This window comes from Diceros bicornis, chromosome 6 (assembly GCF_020826845.1).
Source record: "Diceros bicornis minor isolate mBicDic1 chromosome 6, mDicBic1.mat.cur, whole genome shotgun sequence".
In the NCBI taxonomy this organism is placed as follows: domain Eukaryota; kingdom Metazoa; phylum Chordata; class Mammalia; order Perissodactyla; family Rhinocerotidae; genus Diceros; species Diceros bicornis.
Window position 1 is genome coordinate 78,702,069 of NC_080745.1, and position 21,187 is coordinate 78,723,255.

At 35.3% G+C, this 21,187-nt stretch overlaps 1 protein-coding gene across 3 annotated transcripts in view; it reads left to right on the forward strand.

The window, feature by feature from the left end:
• Positions 1–21,187, forward strand: part of ATRNL1 (attractin like 1) — a 739,265-nt gene that overhangs the window by 321,499 nt on the left and 396,579 nt on the right. For all 3 annotated transcript variants that reach the window (XM_058544074.1, XM_058544075.1, XM_058544076.1), the window contains one exon: positions 12,532–12,593. In XM_058544074.1, the coding sequence (XP_058400057.1) occupies positions 12,532–12,593 (62 nt within the window). The remainder of the gene's footprint in view (positions 1–12,531; positions 12,594–21,187) is intronic.

A 21,187-nucleotide genomic window follows, 5' to 3' on the forward strand; every position in this document is an offset into this window, starting at 1 on the left:
AAAACTTTAACTCCTACTTAAAAGTAGCGCAAATCAAAGCACCCAGTCCAAGAGAGGCGTTAACCTATGTATGGTAAGAGTTAACCTTAGTTTAGGTTCATATTTTCCTCTAATTTGTCATGGATGCTGTCTCTTCAGTGTATTTTCTTGCTCTGGCAAGAACTTGGACAAGGGAATAGGGTGAGAAAGTTGGAAAACTTCCTGGTTTACTGGTTTGAAGTGTGAGATCCTAGATTGGACTCTTTTTCTAGTGTAAGAAACATTGGAATTCTTCACAGATAATTCCAGGTATGCTAGAGCTAATTTTCAGTGTGTATATGTGTGCAGCAATTGAGAGGATTTAGCTGTTATTAAACTTATCCCCATAAAGAAGGGCAATGTTATTATCCCTGAACATTTTTCAATGAAGAAACTGGCATTGAAAGAAATTGATTACTCAGAACTTCACAATGAGTCAGAGACAGTGTTCTACTCATGCAATACCAAAATTGCATTTAGATCATCTATATTACTCTATTATGTTATATTATTTAGACTATTTATGTGATCTGTAATCATTATAACCAGAGTAAGTGTACTAACAGTGTAATTGAAAAAAACATCATGAAAGGATCCATGGGTGATTGAACAGTCATCATGAAGAAGTTCCTCAAAGAGCAAACTGCTTTATAACTGTGCTATTAAATTGATACCAAATCTGGAATTGAACAGTGCTCAGCACCATCTAATTTTATTTCATACATTGGATTCAACTTAAATATTATATTTACCAATGATTTAAGAAAAGAATACTCTTAAAGATTATATAATATTTAAAGGTACTACCTGATAGTCTTGACATATTTAGTTTTTTTATCTCCTTTGCCCATTATTTTTTCCTGCCTACTACACTGTGGGGTGAAGGGCCTGCTAAAGACCAGAATTGAACAGATTTCCAAAACTTACAAATGAACTCCTGTAATTATGTTATCTGACATCACATAATTTTCAACTACATCAAATAACTGTATGATTTCATGATTTTTTATTTCAAAGTCGTGACCCCTCAACTTGGGTTTTAAAATTTTATCATTTTTTATTATAATGAAACCTAAGTTCTATGACGCCATTGCTTTTGATGTAGTTTGAAAATGAAAATCTATTCATATAGGGGCAAAAAACATCAGAGCAATTGTGGGGACTTACTAAATCATCTTTATAAGCTCTTCCTTCTGGAAGGCACCTCACTCACTGCATTCTGTTTCATTAGTCTGTGTTTAATGGAGAGAAGAGAATAGTGAATTAACTTTCAAAGTATCCAAAATTAGATAGATACAGAAAATAGTCTTTGAAATTTCATCATTTTAGTTGTTTCCTTAACTATTAATGTATTTTTGAATGGAAACGATTTTATTACTTATCTAATAGGAATACTTATGTATGGAAAATTGACATTTGAATAATACAACATGCTTTACTAAGGCTGTTGGCTATACTTGCTACTTTGAGGTTTTAGACATAAATCCATTTCTAAAGTTTTAGAGGTAGAACTGAATAATGAAGTAGGTTTAGTGAATATCGCTCGCTAAAAGGAAGCTCCTTAACAAATTACAGAGGAAAAGCTAGGTTGTGAAAAGAAAATGACAATTTCTGAAAGTGGTGTTACAAGCATAAATTGCATATAGACTTCTATATTCGTCATTATTCTTGCTGTTGTTTAGCTTTGATTTGTGAATTAAGACCTGAGGCTCTTCAAGAGACCTCATAAATATGCTAATACTATAATTAAGAACAGGTAGTGTTACAAATGCAGATTTTTATCTTGTAATTTTAAAAGTTCTGTTTCATTTTTTAACATTTATAACAATATTGGTTTTTGGAAAAATAACATCCTTTAACTTCAAGAAAATGTACTCTCTGCACATGTAGATATAAAGTTCTACATGTTTTAACTGACATAATCTTGATGTAAAAATAATTCCTGTTTTCTTGTACAGCTTGACGTTTAGTAAAATTAAACTGTTTTAAGACTTTCTATTTAGGACATTAAGATATACATCTCTAGAAGTTACTGCAATTTATTCACTAAACACGCACAAGTAAAAATGCTAGGTTCTTTGCTAGTTGCTAGGAATGTAGAACCAAACATCGTAATGCCTGACTTCGCATATCTTGAAGTCAAGTGGAGAGAAAAGACAGGTAAGCTAATTTCACAGTACACCGTGACTAATTAGAATTACGAAAGTGTAGAATTTAGAACTAGAGTCAGAATGCATTGATTTCCGTTTTAGTTCCACTGCTTATTGACTGGGTAACCTACAAACCTTTATTTCCTCATCTATAAAATGAATTTAATGACACTACCTATTTCATTGGATTATTCTAAGGATTAAATAAATTAGTGTATGAAAAATAGCACAGTGCCTGGGCAATAGTAAGCACTTTATAAATATTAGCTCTTTTTAGTAGTACTGTGGTAGAAGTATGTGGTAGAGACAACGGGAGTACAATCGAGGGCCGCCAAAGGACAAGATCCAGAACTGCCAGGAAATGAATCATTTGGATTGGAGCCACCCAAGAAGAAGGTGTTAGGAGGAGGAAGCAGTTTGTGCCAAACGAGGTACAGAGGTGTAAGAATGTATGGCAAAACTGTCAACTGCTGATACTGTTATCTGATGAGATTGCAGTGTCAGTGCTACGTGTAGAGAGAGGAGCAAGGGACAAATTTTGAAGATCATTGTATGTCAAGGAGGTTGGGCTCCAAGTTAAAAAGTGATGGAAAAAATTTAAGGAAATTTAAGCAGGGGAGTGAAGGATTGTAAAGAGGGGAATTACAGAAACCTCTTTCAGTTTTTTTTTTCAATTTTTAATTAATTAATTTTTTTATTGCCGTAACATTGGTTTGTAACATTGTATAAATTTCAGGCATACATCGTTATACTTCTATTTCTGCATTGATTACATCATGTTCACCACCCAAATACTAATTTCAATCCATCACCACACACATGTGCCTCATCATCCCTTCTGCCCTCCTGCCTCACCTCCTCCCCTCTGGTAACCACCAATCCAATCTCTGTCTCTATGTGTTTGTTTGTTGTTGTTGTTATCTTCTCCTTATGAGTGAGATCATGCAGTTTTTGACCTTCTCCCTCTGACTTATTTCACTTTGCATAATACCCTCAATGTCCATTCATGTTGTCACAAATGGCTGGATTTCATCGTTTCTTATGGCGGAGTAATATTCTATTGTGTACATATACCACATCTTCTTTATCCATTCGTCCCTTGATGGACACTTAGGTTGCTTCCAAGTCTTGGCTATTGTGAATAACGCTGCAATGAACACAGAGGTGCATGTATCTTTACGCATTGGTGTTTTCGTGTTCTTTGGATAAACACCCAGCAGTGGAATAGCTGGATCATATGGTAGCATACAAGAGACACACTTCAGACCTAAAGACACTCACGAACTGAAAGAGAAGGGATGGAAAAAGATACTCCTCTTTCAGTTTTAAAAAGAGCATTTTGTCAGCTGGGTGAAGGGTGACCAGAGAGTTATGAAATTGAAGGCGGAGAGACCAGTTAAGTTTTTGCATTACACCAGGAGGAAAGTTATAAATGCCTTCACTAAGGCATTTACTTCCTCTAAAAAGAATTAAACCCATTAAATTTTTATAGACAATATTCCAGGATTTATAACCAGAGTAATTTATGTAATATTTATGCAGAATTGGCTGGTATGTTTATTCCTCATGTTTTTATACAGAAATAGGTCTTATTCTATCTTTTAAAAATCATTTATTTTCTGTTTAACCATATTTTTTGAAATATTGCTTTATCAATTATGATACACATTATTATATCAATAAGCAGTGTGTTCATTAACTGTAGGAAGTTTATGCTTGTCTGGAATAGATTATCATAGTTGGTCTTATCTGGTAATCGCTAATTTAAGCCCCAGTTTGCTTTTATTTATTTTAAAAATGAATAAATAAAAACCTAATGAGATCTTGATTTGCTTGCCTGAAACATAGCTCAGTTGTCTTTGAGACATGACTAGTTGACTAACTGCCATTATCCAGCTATGGCTTTATGTCAGCATTTTGAAAGACTATAATCCAAACAGTGGTTTGAAGAACCTCTCTTTGACTTTCAGTTTGTTAGATAAACTTCATAATTGTAGCACATCCCTTTATATCTTCATTTTTGTTTATCTCAAATATTATATCAGAGTTTATTTATGGCAAGCTGACATTTTGCACAAACACACCAATTTGTTCTTCAGAATAAGAACATTTTTTTCTCCCTTACAAATTCTGACATTTAGTGTAAAATATCAAGCTATTAATCTACTTCTCTATTCAAACGCACTTAATGCAACCTTTTTTGCATCGAATCATAAAATTCAAAATGTTGATCATTATTATTATTTTTTTTTTTTTTTTAATTTTTTACTTATTTATTTTTCCCCTAAAGCCCCAGGTGATAGTTGTATGTCATAGTTGCACATTCTTCCAGTTGCTGCATGTGGGACGCGGCCTCAGCATGGCCGGAGAAGCAGTGCGTCTGTGCGCGCCCGGGATCCGAACCCGGGCAGCCTGCATCGGAGCGCACGCACTTAACCGCTAAGCCACGGGGCCGGCCCTTGATCATTATTATTAATTAATGAAAAATATAGCATATCTTAAATTCAGGGTTTAGATTTTGGACATGTTTTCAATATGAATTTGCATGTAAGCTCAAATGGACAAAATATATTATCATTACTGTTACTGTGGTTTCACAAAAATCAGTTTTTTAGTGTGTCACTTGATCAATTATTTGGAGGGCTCTATAAAAACGTGGGGAAAATGAGGATATTATGAAGATTTACCATTAATTGGTCTCTTGATTTTGATTAATTATCTTTGAATAATCATTGGGTAATTGAGTAAAATTGTTACAGGAAAGAGAACTCCAAAGGTGCATTCATGCTGGCTGAAGTTTTAAAGCTAATTTTAAATGCAACTTGAGTCAACTTTTCATATTTTTCATGGGAATGACCACAGAACCAAAATGAAACATATTGATTATCTGTAAAGGGCCATGTCCTAGCCCTTTTAGCCAATGGAAATCTTTCTAATTGTTAGACTTTGTTAACAATTGTTGTTATTCATTTGTCTCACTGTCTCACTGTTTTCTAAATAAAATTGGCTAAATAATCACTCTTTTAAGGCAATCTCATTTATTTTTTCATAGGTTAAAAAAATATTTTTGGTAATACTACCTACTTTAAACTAGAAGATTATAGTCTGATTTAATTCGCCCTCTGTAAGAAATTCCTAGAAGCCAACATAGTTAAAAACGTTCATTGATGCAATTAAAAAACTGAGGTAAAGGGGCCGACCTGGTGGCACAGCAGTTAAGCATGCGTTCTCCGCTTCGGGGGCCTGGGGTTTGCAGGTTTGGATCCCTGGCGCGCACTGACGTGCCGCTTGTCAAGCCACACTGTGGCGGCATCCCGTATAAAGTAGAGGAAGATGGGCATGGATGTTAGCCCAGGACCATTCTTCCTCAGCAAAAAAAAAAAAAAAAAAAAAAGAAAACAAAAGAGATGGATTGGCATTGGATGTTAGCTCAGGTCAGGGCTAGTCTTCCTCACAAAAGGGAAAAAAAACCTGAGGTAAAAATACATATTAAGAAACCATTTCAGATATCTTGGTTTCAAAATATTTTATTTGTATTGTAACTAAAGGTATAAATGTTAGATCTTATAGGAATTTTTCTATGATTAAAACCAAATAAAAACATATTTTTATATAGGAATGCATATTTTCCATAGTGTATGAACTCTACAATAAATATCAATTTTATAAGGAAAAATAATATTTTTGGTCTGAAATTGGCAAGTACTTATAGTCCGTATGATTATTGATTTATGAAAGAAATTCAAATAAATAATTTTTTAATATTTCTTAGACTAACATCTGTACCTACTTCCCTTAATGGCTTTTATTAAGGATATATGAAGTCCTAACAATACTCTTGTGCTAAATTTTGCTATTAAATTTTTTCATTCATTCAGCAAACCTTTATTAAATGCTTACTATGTACTCTGTACCATATCTGTGCTAGGTACTGGAACAGCGCCATGAAGAACGTGAACAAGGCCGCTCTTCTGAAGGAGCTTACATTTTAGTGGGGAAAGACATTTGAACTAATGATCAACCAAAAGAATAAGATCATTTCAGATTGAAGTATAAAAGAAAGAGGTTCATGCAAGAGTATAGAGTAAGAGAAGGGGCAGCTACTTTAGATGAGGGTCTTAGAGAAGTGTGATATTTGAGATGGGAGCTAGAGGATAAGGAGCCAGCTGTATGAAGACCAGTTGCCCAACATCACTTGGAATGGTTCTCCCTCTGTCTGCACTTACTCATTTCTCTATAGGCCGTTCGGTCTCATGGAGTTGCTGGAGGCTGTTCTAGATAGAGAAAAACTGACAATAGCCAGATACATAGGAACCTAATGCTGTGTTTCGTTTCTTTCTGCTACCTCTACCTTTTTCTCCTGTCTGTTCTCAGAACTTCTGCATATTTTTAGACACCAGGGAGTGATTTCTTGTCCCACATATGTTAATAATAGAAAATAGGGTACTTTCTATGTTTCTTTTCTCCCATAGCACTTATCAAGGTTTAACACCCTATATAGTTTATTATTGTTATTACAGTTTTTGTCTGTCTCCACACCACCACTAAGAATTTTATTATTTTTTTCACTAATGTATCCAAGAACCTGAGATGGTGCCCAGAATATAGCAGATGTTCAGTGAAATATTTGATGGATGTATAAACGGCACCCCATAAGAGGGAATCTTGAGAAGGAATCTGCTGGAGTTAGTGTCTGCTTAGCCTTGCTTACCAATGCTACCAAATCATCCTTGGATCTGCCTTCCATTTCCAGAATCAGTCCAGTCTTATTTTTAAGCCTGGGCCTGACAATGGACTATCTGATACGGTGTTTTCCATAGGCTATCTGCCGGGGAATTTCCTATAGAAAGTCTCAGGCGGAGAAATATTTTGAAAGATTTATATAACACATTGTAGTGCTGACTCTCCTTTTGAACAGCCAACATTGAATGCTGTTCAGCCTGAGGCTCTATCACCTGGATGGTGTGCTGAGTACAGAGACTGCTTGTGCCAAGTCTACATTTACTCTTGAGTACAATTATGTTAACAGATGAGTTACTTTGGGGTGTCCCTTCTGTTTTTAAGGCAGTTTGTGTTTCAGGTGTGGTTTTGGACAGAGACCTCCCCCATCAATTTTATCCTACTGTTATACTCCTTATTGTGAAAGATAGGAGATTGTTATCTGTACAAAAAGTTGGTCAAGGTCTTTAATCAGTGCTTTACTTCATGTTCAAGCATTACATTGCAACTTCATTTGTGAAAAACTGCAGCTTTTGTTTTCGACAATTTAGATTTTTGGGAGGTCTAGGTCCCAGCACCCCTTAGTAGTGGTATCTCAGCTTCTCCTCTAAATATCAGCTGGAGTCAAAATATCATTCACATCTCTTGTGAAAACTTTTTTATTTTTATTTTTTATTAATAGGTACAGATAGTAGTATAATTAAAGCTTTGGACTGTTTCAGTGCTTTAGTTCATGATTATAACTTGTAGATCTTTCCCTGACTACTTTATTTATTCATATATTCTTTGGGAAAATGTAGGAAATTGTAGATATTTTCATGTGTATTTGTATTTTGCTTACTTGCCTCAAAACATGATTTTTCTTCCAAGGTACTTAGTTATATGGACCCAGACAGGACAAACACACCATAATAAAAGTCTGCAGGACCAGCTTGAATCATGTGCTTTGCCAGTCTACATTTATTTTAACACTATCGGTTAGTCTCACTATTTATGCATCAATTATCTGTTCTAGGCCCTTTTAGAACTTCCCAAGGACCCCTTGCACTCATGTTAATGAATGACAAATATTTGAGAGTGGTAATGAATTACATTGGCAGTACACAAAGAAATTAATGGCAAAACCCATATTTGAATATATATATATTTAATGATGAATATGGTTTTGTTCCCCTAAAAATGTGCCACTTGCTTTTAAAGATTTCCTTGTTCTGTTCCTCTGCCCTATGGCACCTTCTTCCATTTGTCTCTATTTTCCCTGCTCTGTTCACTTTTGATTTCACTTCCAACAGTTTCTCCTCAATGTGGGGCCTATCCTGGAACAGGGGTTTGACTGGTTGTTTTTAAAAATTCATGTGGCCCAAGCTGTTCTAGCCCCTTTTAGAACTTCCCAAGGACCCCTTGCACTCATAAGCTCTTGGACTGGGCGAAACCATTTCCATTTTCACCTTCTGTATTCACATTGGCCTGCCTGGTTCCAATGAAAACCGTTTGGATTTTTTTTTTTATTTTCTTGTTGATTCCCTCTTCTTACTTCCACGCAGACACTGGTACCACAAATACCTTGTGTTGTGGCTTATCCATACCTGTTTGTGCTTTGGCATTCAAGGGTATAATTTGTCACTTTGTTGCCATTGTTTTCCATGTATTTTTTTAATTTTGCAATTTAGTTGTTATATATTTTTTATGGAAACTCAGGGATTTTAAAAAGTATCCTACCACCACCACTGCCCACCTAGAACTCTGTCCCATGGATTGTATTTCTTAATTTCCAAGTAATTAAGCTTGCTTTAGTCATCATTGAAATTATAGTTTTAATTTTGATTTTAATCTGATAATCAGTGCATAAAATCACTACCATTTAGAATTTTTAAGTAGTTTCTCTGCGCAGTGTACATTGTCTACTTTTCTAAATGCTCTGTGGATTTAAGAAGAGAATTTTTTTTTCATATCCTATGTGTTCTTGATTATTTCTGCTCTGTTTTTTAACAGATCTTTTTGAAAGTTCAGTCAGTAGTTGCTGTCTCTACTTCCTCATATTCCATATTATTGTTATGGTACTCTGTTTAGATTAACATCCCCGCCACTTCATTGAAAGTGCATTTGTTTAAGTTACCCACGAAGTTGATGTTGTCAAATGTAATAATCATATTCCCATCCTCATCTTAACCAACAAAACTAACCACTGCTTTCTTGCAACATTTCTTTTCCTTGAACATCCTTGACACAACACTCTCCGGGGTTTTCTCCTACCTAATTGATCACTTTTTTTTTAGCTCTCATAAGGGGGTGGCCTTGAATTTCCTCTTAGAAGTTTTAAATGAGTCATATCCATTCCTTCACCAAGTCTTCTCACCTCTCACTCTAAATTATGTGCCCATCTACTTATTTTTGTCTCCATGGCTACTACTCTTGTGCAAGCTACTATCACCTCATAACTAGAAAAGTCCAATATTCTTCTCTCTTATCTCCCTGCTTTCCTCTATCATCTCTTTCCCAGCCAGCAGTCAGAATGATTTTTTTCTTACAAGTTGGATCATGTCACTCCATAGCTCAAAATATTTCATGAGTTTCCATTGCCCTTATAATATGTTCCAAACTCTTTATCGTGGCCAAAGACCAAGTGACTTAACCTCTGCTTGTCACTCTGAACCTATTTTCAACTACTCTGTCCCTAGCTCACAATACTCCAGCTGTTGTGACTTCCCTTTAGTTTCTCAAACATGTCTAGCCCAAGCATACTGTTCCCTAAGCCTGGAAACCTCTATTAACAGATCTTTGTGTGGTTTTACCCTTATTATTTGAATATCAGCTCGTATATCATGTCTTCAGTAAGGCCATCTCTAACTAACTGATCTAAATTGTCCACATATCCTTCTACTTCATCATGTCACCTGTTTTTTTTCTTCAGAACACTTACCACTATTGAAAATTAAGATATCCGCTTATGAGTTTACCTGGTGATTTTCTGTCTCCTGCTATTAGAATGCAAACTCCAAGAGACCAGGGGCTTTGTCTTATTTATAAAGCTGTCACCAGCACTTAAAATAGAGCTTGCTTAACCAGTATTTCTTCGAATATTTCTTTATGATTTAAATGACTGAATAAATTAATTTTTGTCTGCTTGATCAGATAGGTTCTGAAAGAGATATATGTATTAAAAATTTCTTCCATCATTATGTTATTATCATTCTCCTAGTATGTCCAGACATTATGTTTTTATTTATTTCACCTGTGTTTTTGGTGCATATAGGTTTATTATTGTTATGTATTCTTTGTGCCTTATACATTTTATTTGATCAGGTTTTGACTTTGAATTCCAGTTTGCCTTAATATTATCTTTCATGCCTTTTTTATTGTTGTTTTTAAGTGCCTATTATATTTTTTTACAAACCTTTATATTTTGTACATAAATGTGTCACTGCTCTGGATGTGTTTTCTGTAAAAAGACATAAAGCTGGGGTGGGCCCAGTGGCGTAAGCAGTTAAGTGGGGATGCTCCTCTGCGGCCGCCCGGGGTTTGCCGGTTTGGATCCCGGGCACACACCGACACACTGCTTGGCAAGCGATGCTGTGGCGCCGTCCCATATAAAGTGGAGGAAGATGGGCACGGGTGTTAGCCCAGGGCCAGTCTTCCTCGCAAAAAAAGAAGGAGGATTGGCAGATGTTAGCACAGGGCTGATCTTCCTCACAAAAGAAAAAAAAAAGCCATAAAGCTGAATTATGCTTTTTCATGTACTGCGGAAATCTGTCTTTCAATGAGAATTCAGTCTGTTCATATTTAGTGCGATTGCTTATACTTTATCTTATTCTTTTATTTTTATGGTGTATGTATTATTTATTTTATTTATTTCCTCTTTTCTCTTTTCCATGAATTTGCTAATCTGTTTAAGCCTTTATTGAAGCTCTTTTTCCCCCTTTTTATTTAGATATTTTCCAACACTAAGGTTACCTTCCTATTGCAAATTGTCTTAATCAAACCAATTTTATTTATTATGATTTCAAAATAATTATCCTTTTGAAGATTATCCAGCTAGCTCTCAATTGCTATATCCAGAATTCTCTGCCCATAGATTTAAGTTACTGTTGGCAATATTGTTTGATAAGCTGTGTTTCTAACACACTCTCATAGATAATCACCTGGGGAGAAAATTTATTTGTATCTTTTTCATTTTAAAAGATGTGTTTTCTTAAAATTTTTAAGATAGTTTCACCTATAACCAATCTCCTACAATAATTATCTTTCCTCAGTCTCTGTATAAGTGCTTTGTAATTCTTCAAATGCTTAGAAGCTTGTTGAAATGAATGTTACTATATTTAAGCTTTCATGTGTATGCCAAAAATTTTACCATCTTCTCAATTGACTGTAATTCTTTATTTTATATAAGAAATACTGATATTTCTTATTTTAAATTTAAGTTCCTTAATGTTATTTCTTTGCACTGAAAGCTGAGACAATTGTTAAGACTCATCTTCTTTGTTTTCCTTCACTAATGAATTATATCCTCCTCTGCCTTTTGTCCAATGTCTGAAAATGGTTGTTTCATATATTTTGTGTAGTTTTCTAGTTGTTTAAGGCAGAAGAGAAATCTCATCCTTCTTAGTCCATTTTCATTGGAAGTAGAAATTCTATTATATGTTTTTGAAAGATTTTCATAAAAGATTATTAAAGGAAAAAGCGATTTCAACATCTTAATCATTTAGTTTCAGCTATCTGGGAAAATTCACTTATGTTGATCATATCCTTTATACATAATGTAAAAGTATAATAATATTCATTATATTATACCTATTATTTGCCAGATATGTGAGAATTTTATTTTATTAATTCAGTTAATCTTTCCTCTAACACTATAAAGTAGGTGCTTTTACTATTCACATACAGGACAGCTGAGACATGATAGGTTAGTTTCCCAAAATATATACACCTAGTAAGTGAAAAGCTGGTTTTCAAAATCAGATATTCTCTATTCAGATGCTGCATTGTTGACTAATACACTGTATAATACTTTCTCAAGAAATGTGTTAAAGTGTGATCTCTATAATGTTAACAGAAATGGTGAAAACTTGAGCTTATTGGCTAGTTTCACCTCTCAAAATTTACTTCTTATTAGCATGAAGTTGTAAAATGAGGTAACATAAAACATATTTTATTCTTTGAGGATGTATAACAAAATATTTGTTTGTATGCATGCAGCTTACCTAGGCAAGACATATGGGCAAAAACAAATCCCCTCAGTTTTCTTAATCGAGTTGAAATTTATTTTTTTGGCTTAGAAGCAATTATCAATTGTATTAATAGAAAATGTGATTATTATTAGATGAAGAAACTCATTTGCATGTTTTAGTTAGGCACATTTAATATGTCATAGGCTTTCACATGAAATTCTTAGCATGTGTTCTTGAATTAATTTTATAATAATTTTCAATGTTATAGTCTATGCAAAGTCATCATCAATAGTTGAAGATACTAGGTATTCTAGATGAAGTTTTAATTCCAGCATATAGGATTTATAGTGTGGTGATCCAAATGTCTTGATGATTTAACAATATTGTACTTACAAATGCTGTGAAACATCACTACAGGTATTGGAGAAGAACGTAGATTCAGTAAGTTTCCAACTTTCTTTATTTTGATTTTTCAGATTGCGTTCTCACAACACAATACAATCATGGATCTTGTGCAGTTTTTTGTCACCTTCTTCAGGTAATTTGCTTTTACTGACTTTGAATTTGTTAAGCCTATATTCTGATATATGTTCTGTCAATCAATTAGGTAATTTATTGATTCTTTGGCCTCAAAATAACATATAGTGTGTCTTGAATAGTTTTATATGCTTAAATATATACCACAGAGCAGAGGAAACATACTTTCAATATACTTTTGCAACATTAGTTTGCTGGTGTACTATTTAATAACTAATGGGTTCAGTGGAAAGAGGATGATAACTTTGTGTTCCTCTGTCACAGAAGTAATTAAAGCCTGCTTTAATTAATGAAATTAACAGTATATTCGCCATATTGATTAGGTACATGTTTAGAATTAAGTCAATTCAATTATTTCTTAGGAAATTGTCATATGTGTTTACAATGTGCTAAAATCTGTAGGGGGTAAGAAAAAGTATGTATTTTCTGTCCTCAGCAAGCTAATAATCTGAAAGTACTCAATATGACTTTGAATAAAGCATCATTACCTAGAACATTAGTTATTTGAGATATTAAGAGTAGTTTCATAAAAAAGAGTTCCATAATTAAACAGCTTTGGAAAATGCTGTGTATACTAAAGTTAAATAGGGCTCTTTTGGTTTGTTTTTAACTGATATTACTTAGAGTTTTTAATATGCTAATTTGCAATGTAATTTTCTAAAAGAGAGGGTAGGGTTTCTAGCATTTCTTCAAACATAAAAACAATTTTCAGGGAACATCTGTCTTCATTTCCGTGGGGTGTAAAGAAAGAAACACTGGGTTAGGAGAAGAAGCTGAGTTTCAGTGATAGAATATCTGTGTTATAGATCATCTGGATTGGAAGGGATGTTATTTTTGTTAATATGATTAAGATATGTTCAGCTTGTGCTGGTCCATTGGGTGCCTTTGTGCAAATTAGACAAATGTATCGCCTCCTTTTGGCAGACATAGTCTTACATCATGGCACACAACTTTACAAACAGTGCAGCATGAATTTTGATCTCCACTTACCAGGTTGACTGGGCTGCCTTGTATAGTAAAGAACCTGCACAACCCATTCCTTGACACAGATGATATAACAAGCACTTTCCTAAACACCAGAGTATCCACTATTGGGTATTTTTGTCCAGATATCCATACAGTACTTGAATTTCTAATGCCTTCTCCACAGGGGTCAGCAAAGATTTTCTGTAAAGGGCCAGATAGTAAATATTTCAGGATTTGTAGCTACATGGTCTCTGTCCCATCTAGGCAACTCTGCTGCTATAGTGCAAAGCAGCCACAGCCAATATGGAAACAAATGGGAGTGGCTGTGTTCCAGTAAACCTTTATTATAAAAACAGCTGGTGGGCTGAATTCTGCCTGTGGACCTAATTTGCTCAACCCCTGATCTAGCTTATGCCTGAATACCTTTAATGACAGGAAACTCACCATCTCCTGAGATAGCATTTTCTATCTTCTGATAACTAATTGTTCTTTATAATTGAGATGAAATCTGTCTCCCTGTAATATCTCTTGTAACTCATCCATATGGGCCCATAGATAGCAAGTCTAATCTTTCATCTCTATTTACAGCCCTTCAATTATTTAAACTCTTTTCTCCAATTTACACATTCCCTGTTCATTTATTTGCTTCTGTTGTCAAAATCTTTGCCATGTTGGTCACTTTGCTCTGAAAACAATCATGTTTGTTTATGTCCCTTAAAGTTGTAATTTCCCGAATTTAATGCTATAAACATATTTATCACTAACGTGAGCAAAGGTTATTCATACTTTAAATCTGTCTCTAAAAAATGAAATTTTGGGAAACATCTTAGATATATTTAGTATTTTATGACTTTGTACTTCTGAATATAAATGGATTTTAAAGCTATTAATTAGTTTACAATATGTTTTGGGAAAGTATTAGAAGTTACAATCAAGTGAGCATTATTTAATGCATCAAAATCAAATTGTTTTTGATGCAGAATAGTGTGGATGGAAATATACTGAAAATTTCAGCTCTGTAAAAATTCACAATGCTGACTATATATGTAAATTATTTAAATTTTTAGGGTTTTATTTTAAGCTTTTGAATTCATGTGCATATTTAAGTTCAATGGCTCTTTTATTAAGTAAAAGAAAGCTAGTGTTAATGTGTACCATGTCTTAGAGATGATCCTATTTATTATGTTGTCATCAAAGACAAAGTGAAATAAAATATTCTAATCATTGTGTGAGATAAAATATATTTGATGGTTTTTTTGTCATTTAAATTTCTTTCAGTAGTGAAATGTAAATTAGATAGTTTTAAAATTGTCTCATTGTTAAGAAAAAACAAGGACAGAATATTTTGAATTTCATTTGTTTTCAATAAGGCCACTGCTAAATTTTAAAAGAGACTTTTAAACAGATCAGCATTTATGGACATCTTTCAGTTAGGCCACCATTACTGCTATTGCTGTTTCTAACAGTTACTGAAGTAGCAGAGGTGAATGTGTCAGCTTTTCAGTTTAGCTACTGTTCAATGGAGTCCAGTTCACAAACTCTGTCAGTTTTTTACCTCTATCTTGGGCAAAGTTCTGGCAGTAACATAATTGGGCCAGCACTAGGGAGATAATTTTGAGACATAGCCTGTCTCTGATCTTAGCTTTCTGTGCCATCTTAAGTAGGTCACCTAGCATCTCTAAATCTCGGTCCTTTCATATATAGAATTAAAGGATTTTGTTGTTGTTCGAGTCTGTGGTGTAATATAGTAAATAATTAGGAAACTGAAAGGAATTATTTAAAAAGTAAATACTTTTTTTTCTGGTATGTAAAGTGGAAAAGTAAGTCTGTGTGAATCTGAAAAGTCTGAATTACTTGTTTTAATAAAAGTTAAGCCAGACTGGTAAGTTAAATGGTGACATAGTAGGGACCACTACCCCTGCACCTTTTAGATTTTTAGTGGTGTTACTAAGTTTCACTATCCCACTGGGATGACATAATGTTTTTGATTTACCATCTTGACCAAATGGAGAATAGTTTCAGAGGTTGCCAGTTGGTCTTTCTCACTATGATAGATCTTACCCTACAGGCCAGGGATGTAATGTAAAGGTTACTCCAACTACTGTGTACATAAATTCTAATTATACACTTGAGAACTAGGGAAATTATCACTGGGTGGATCCATATACACGATTAGCCTGCTGTGAGCCAGAATTTGTTACCCAGCCTCTGAAGATGCCTAAACTCTAATGAGTGGCCATGATGACATTTTAGTCCTTGGGTGTCTGTGTTGTCTCTAACCTTGTGTCTAATAGTAATCAAAATATCGACTTATTCCTCTTGCGTTGTGTATATATACCCATATATATACACTTGTGTGTATACCCAAATATACACAGGTCCCTTTGTATAGGGATCATTTTATACACTTTTCAAGATGTTTCAAGATGTCCTTTCTTCTATGGACACAGCCACCTGTTCCATCAGTGGATTCTGGATTTATAAATTAGCTCATCTTGGAACTGAGCAGAAGATTATGATTTTTTTATTAGGGCAACCCCCCTCAGACTTCTGTTCCTCCATTCTTACTTAAAGTAAAACTAAACGTTAAATAGCCATTGTTGGTTGCCCACCCATTTTGCCCCTTGGGATACCCTGCATTATTAATCAGTCAAGCGTTTTGTGGACCAACCCTCTTGGCTGCTCCTCCAGTCTTGTTGATCATTATGGTAATTGTGGCCCCGGATTCTGTCAGTTAAACACTGATACCTGGCCTCTTTTACTTTGGCCCCTATCACTTAACAAACCTAGCCCTGTGACGGGCTCTCCTGTTGTCAGCTCTGGTTTGCAGAAGAAAGCCATCACTGAACTTCTTAGTGAAGCTGGTGCCCCTCTCATCAGCATTCCTTATTGCCTTGAAGAATAATGTGTCCCACGGAACATAATCTTCTAGTAGTTCTTCTGGCCTTAAATAGTATATCCATTCCATCACATTCCCTTCTGTTGCCTTCTTTATTCCTTTCTCTTCCATCTGCTAGGGCAACTCAGGAATTTCCATTTCACTTTGCATTAACCATTGCTTTTTCCAGCTTCTAAGAGTCGCTCCAGCAACAAATTTGCCCCATCCCCTGGAGTCCTCTGTAGGGTATTACATCTCTTGTGGTCCTGAAAATATGCACCAAAATTCATGAATTCTTGCTTATCCAGTCTTACATTCCATCCCACATGATCAAATACTGCCAAAATCCAATTCCTGCCATACTCCCCTGGCTCCTCTCCGTACATGCTAGCTAATCCTTGCAGCTCTTTCAAGTATATAATCTCTTCTCTCTCTTATCGGGCCAAATCCCCATTTTACCTCCTGATTACCCAGACTACAAGTCCTCAGAGAAGCAGACACCAAGATGGAATTAGACATGCAATAAATGTGTTAGGGGATTATGCTGTCATTTAACCCTAGTTATCAGTTTGGCAATCAGGAGAGGAGGTGGTGGCAGCTTGTTAGGGGATCATCTGTTGTTTCTATTACTAGGGAAGGGAGCTGTAGAACCAACATCCTCAGAAGCATCTATCTAGATATTCCATTCTAAATATTCCTGTTCCGTATTTCAAGGGCTCAGGTTTTCTCAACCATGGCCCTTGCCTTTGCATAAGAGAACTGCTCTGACTGAGCATTCTATCATCTCTGGAGCTCTGTGACTCTAACAATTAGATCATCAACCTGCTGCTCATCCATATTGGCCCTTCCACCGTCAGAGATAAGGGTCTCATTTAAAGCTGTAAAAGAGACCCTCTAACTCTTATATTAAGCCAGTAATGTTGTTATAATGGCCTTCAGTTTCTCAATCTGCCTCTCCAGGTGTTGACACAACATAGCAGTAATCAGCCAATGCCATTCCTTTTTTAAAGTGTTTTCCCCAGTCACCACTGGTGAAATCTTTAGCAATTGAAGCCTTCTTCCAGGGGCTGTCTGTGCCCCACTTACTAACATGGATGGTGTCCTTTTAGTCTGCCAAGTAGTGAGTGAGCCAGTTCCGAATCCCCATTTTACCTCCTGATTACGCAGACTATAAGTCTTCAGAGAAGTAGACACCAGGATGGGATTAGACATGCAATAAATGTATTAGGGGAAACTTCTGTGAGGGAAAGAGCAGGGGAGAAGGTGAGAGATCTTAGACTATAGTGTCGATCTGATCTTTGTGAAGCTGATCAGGAAGAAAGGGAAGTTGACTGAGACTGAGATTGCAGTGCAGTTCTAAGAAAGTTTGACAAGACCAATGGTGAGTCCTCAAGCCAAATCACCCATCAGAGGAATTCTGCGTCTCCCAGGATCAGGCTTGCCTTGTTATCACTGCCATGCTCAATCATTGACGCAGAACAGCTTGTGGGAAGTGTGGCGTCGGCATGAACACAATAATGGATTTCAGAGTGCAGTAGCTGGGGCCATTGATTAATTATGCTCTCAGAAGTCACAGAGGCACTTTTTTTTGTTTTTGCTGAGGGAGATTTGCCCTGACCTAACATCTGTGCCAGTCTTCCTCTATTTTGCACATGGGTCACCGCCACAGCATGGCTGACGAGTGGTATAGGTCTGTGCCTGGGATCCCAACCTGCAAACCCCGGCCGCTGGAGCAGAGCGCAAAGAGGAGCACGCTGAACTTAACCACAGAGAGGCACATTTTAATGATTGGCACAATAGATTTGTCTGTTGCTTGAAGTTTTGGTAGAACTGACCTATAAAACCATTTGAATTTGGTAAGGTTTTTAGATTTGTTTTTGTATGGTTTGATTTTTTTTGTGGAGATTTTTCAATTTCTGATTAAATTTTGTTAATAATTATGTCTTCTCAGGTTTTCTATTTTTTCTTGACATAGTTGACAATTTTCTTTAGGAAATTGTCCACTTTATCTTATTTTTAACATTTATTGGCATATATTTTCCAATATTAATATTTAAAAATTTCTCCTTAATTAGAATTATGCCTCTTTTCATTGTGAATTTTGCCTCTTTTCCCATTTCATTTTTTTCTTGATGAGCTATGCAAGGGCTTTGACAGTGTTGGGAGTCCTTTCAAAAACCAGATTGCATGGCTCCTTACCATTGTTTTCTAATTCATTATTTTCTGCTCTTATTTCTTCTATTTTTTTGGAGTTACTCTATTTATTAATTTTCCAACTTTATGATTTGCAGGTGAAATAAAGCTCATTAATTTCTAGTTGTATGGCTCTAATATATGCATTTAGGGCTACTTATTTATTTTTAATATTCTATTTCAGCTGCATTCCATGGACTCTAATAAATAGCATTTTTATTGCCTGCAGTTCAAAATATTTTCTAATCTCTTTTATGATTTCCACATGAATTATTTAGAAGCGTATTTTTGAATTTCCAAATGTGTGGGATTTTTTCAGTGTGTGTTTTTCATTGATTTCTCTTGAGTCAATGAAGGATCTTTATGATACTTTGGTATTTGTTGAATTTTTTCCTTTTGTCAAATATGTGATCAATATTTGTAAATGTTCCACCTGCTTGGTAAGAATGGGTTTTCTCTGATCCTTGGATTCAAGATTTTATAGATGCCCATTAGATAAAACTTGTTATTTTTTCCTATATGTTCCTTTGTAATTTTCATGGTCCATCTGCCTGTTATTAAGTGATCTTTTTTAATGTTCACTCTATTATTTGTGCATTTGTCAACCTTGCCTTAATATATTTCCATTTTAATATTATGTGTTTAGATACACACAAGTTAGAATTATTTTTTTAATGAATTGTTGCATTTTTTCCTTCAACTTTTTTATCGTGGTAAAATACCCGTAACATAAAATGTGCCATCTTAACCATTTTTAAGTGAACAGTTCAGAGATATTAAGTACATTCATATTATTGTGCAACCGCCGCTATCCATCTCCAACTCTTTTTATCTTGCGAAACTGAAAGTCTATACCCGTTAAACAATAAGTCCCCATCTCCCTTGCCCCAGCCCCTGACAACCACCATTCTGTTTTCTGTCTTTATGATTTTAACTAGTCTAAGTACCTCGTATTAGTGGTATCATATAGTATTTGTCCTTTTATTACTGGCTTGTTTCATTTAGCATTATGTTCTCAAGGTTCATCCATGTGATAACATATGTCAGAATTTTCTTCCTTTTTAAGGCTGAATAATATTCCATTGTATGACTATACCACATTTTCTTTATCCATTCATCTGTCGATGGATGCTTGAGTTGCTTCTGATTTTAGCTATTGTGAATAATGCTGCTTAAATAAGTAGAAATATGTATAAATATTTATTTAAGACACTGCTTTCAGCTCTTTTATTACTAGTGTCTGGCTGGACGCCCAGTTGCACGAGCAGTGCAGGATATGTTGCGGAGAGACTGAGGAAAAAAACCTGGAGATGGTGTATGAGACATGAAGGTTTATTGGGTCTTACTTACAGGGAATGTCCAATGGTGGCCAGCTGGGTGGAGTTACCACTACTGTGAGCAGAGAGGGGGTTGCTTATATAGGCGAGGAGCAAGGGCTAAGAGGGACTGTCTTTGCGTGGCCAGCATTCCAAGGATCAGTAGCTCACATGGAAGGGCTCTGTGTTCCCTCAAGAGGTGATGTTCTCTGAGAAGAAGAGTTACAATACTGGATGGTTGGCATCCTTCCCAGAAGAGGGCCAGAAGGACACATGGTTGCTAGAGGGCACGTAGGTTATTGCTGGGCAAGCATGACCATACAGCTGGGTCATATGGTAATTCCATTTTTAATTTTTTGAGGAACCTCCATACTGTTTTCCATGGCAGCCGTACCATTTTACATTCTCACCAACAGTGCACAAGGGTTCCAATTTTTTCATATGCTCACCAATACTGGTAATTTTCTATTTTTTGATAGTAGCCATCCTAATGAGTACGAGGTGGTATCTCACTGTGGTTTTCATTTGCATTTTCCTGATGATTAGTGAGGTTGAGCATATTTTCATTTGCTTATTTGCCATTCATATTTATTCTCTGTAAAAATGTGTATTGAGTCCTCTTCCCATTTTTGAATTGTGTTTTTTTTGTTGTTGAGTTGTAGGAGCTTTCTGTATATTCTGGATATTAATCATTGATAATTAATCAGATATATGATTTTTAATTATTTTCTCCCACTCGGTAGGTTGCCTTTCACTCTATTAATAGTGTCCTTTGATGAACAGAAGTTTTTAATTTTAATGAAATCCAATTTCTCTATTTTTTCTTTTGTTGCCTGTGCCTTTGGTGTCATATCCAAGAAATCATTGCCAAACCCAATATCTTGAAAATTTTGACCTTTGTTTTCTTCTAAGAGTTTTATACTTTTAGCTCCTATGTTTAGGTCGTTGATCCATTTTGAGTTAATTTTTGTGGGTGGTGTTAAGTAAGGATTCAACTTCATTCTTTTGCATTTGGATATCCAGTTTCCCCAGCACCATTTGTTGAAAAGACTGTCCTTTCCCCATTGAATGGGCTTGACATGCTTGTCAAAATCATTTGACCGTATATGTGAAGATTTGTTTCTGGGATTTTTGTACTATTCCATTGGTCTGTATGTCTATCTTTATGCCAGTACCACACTGTTTTGATTACTGTAGCTTTGTAGTAAGTTTTGAAATTAGGAGGTATGAGTCCTCCAACTT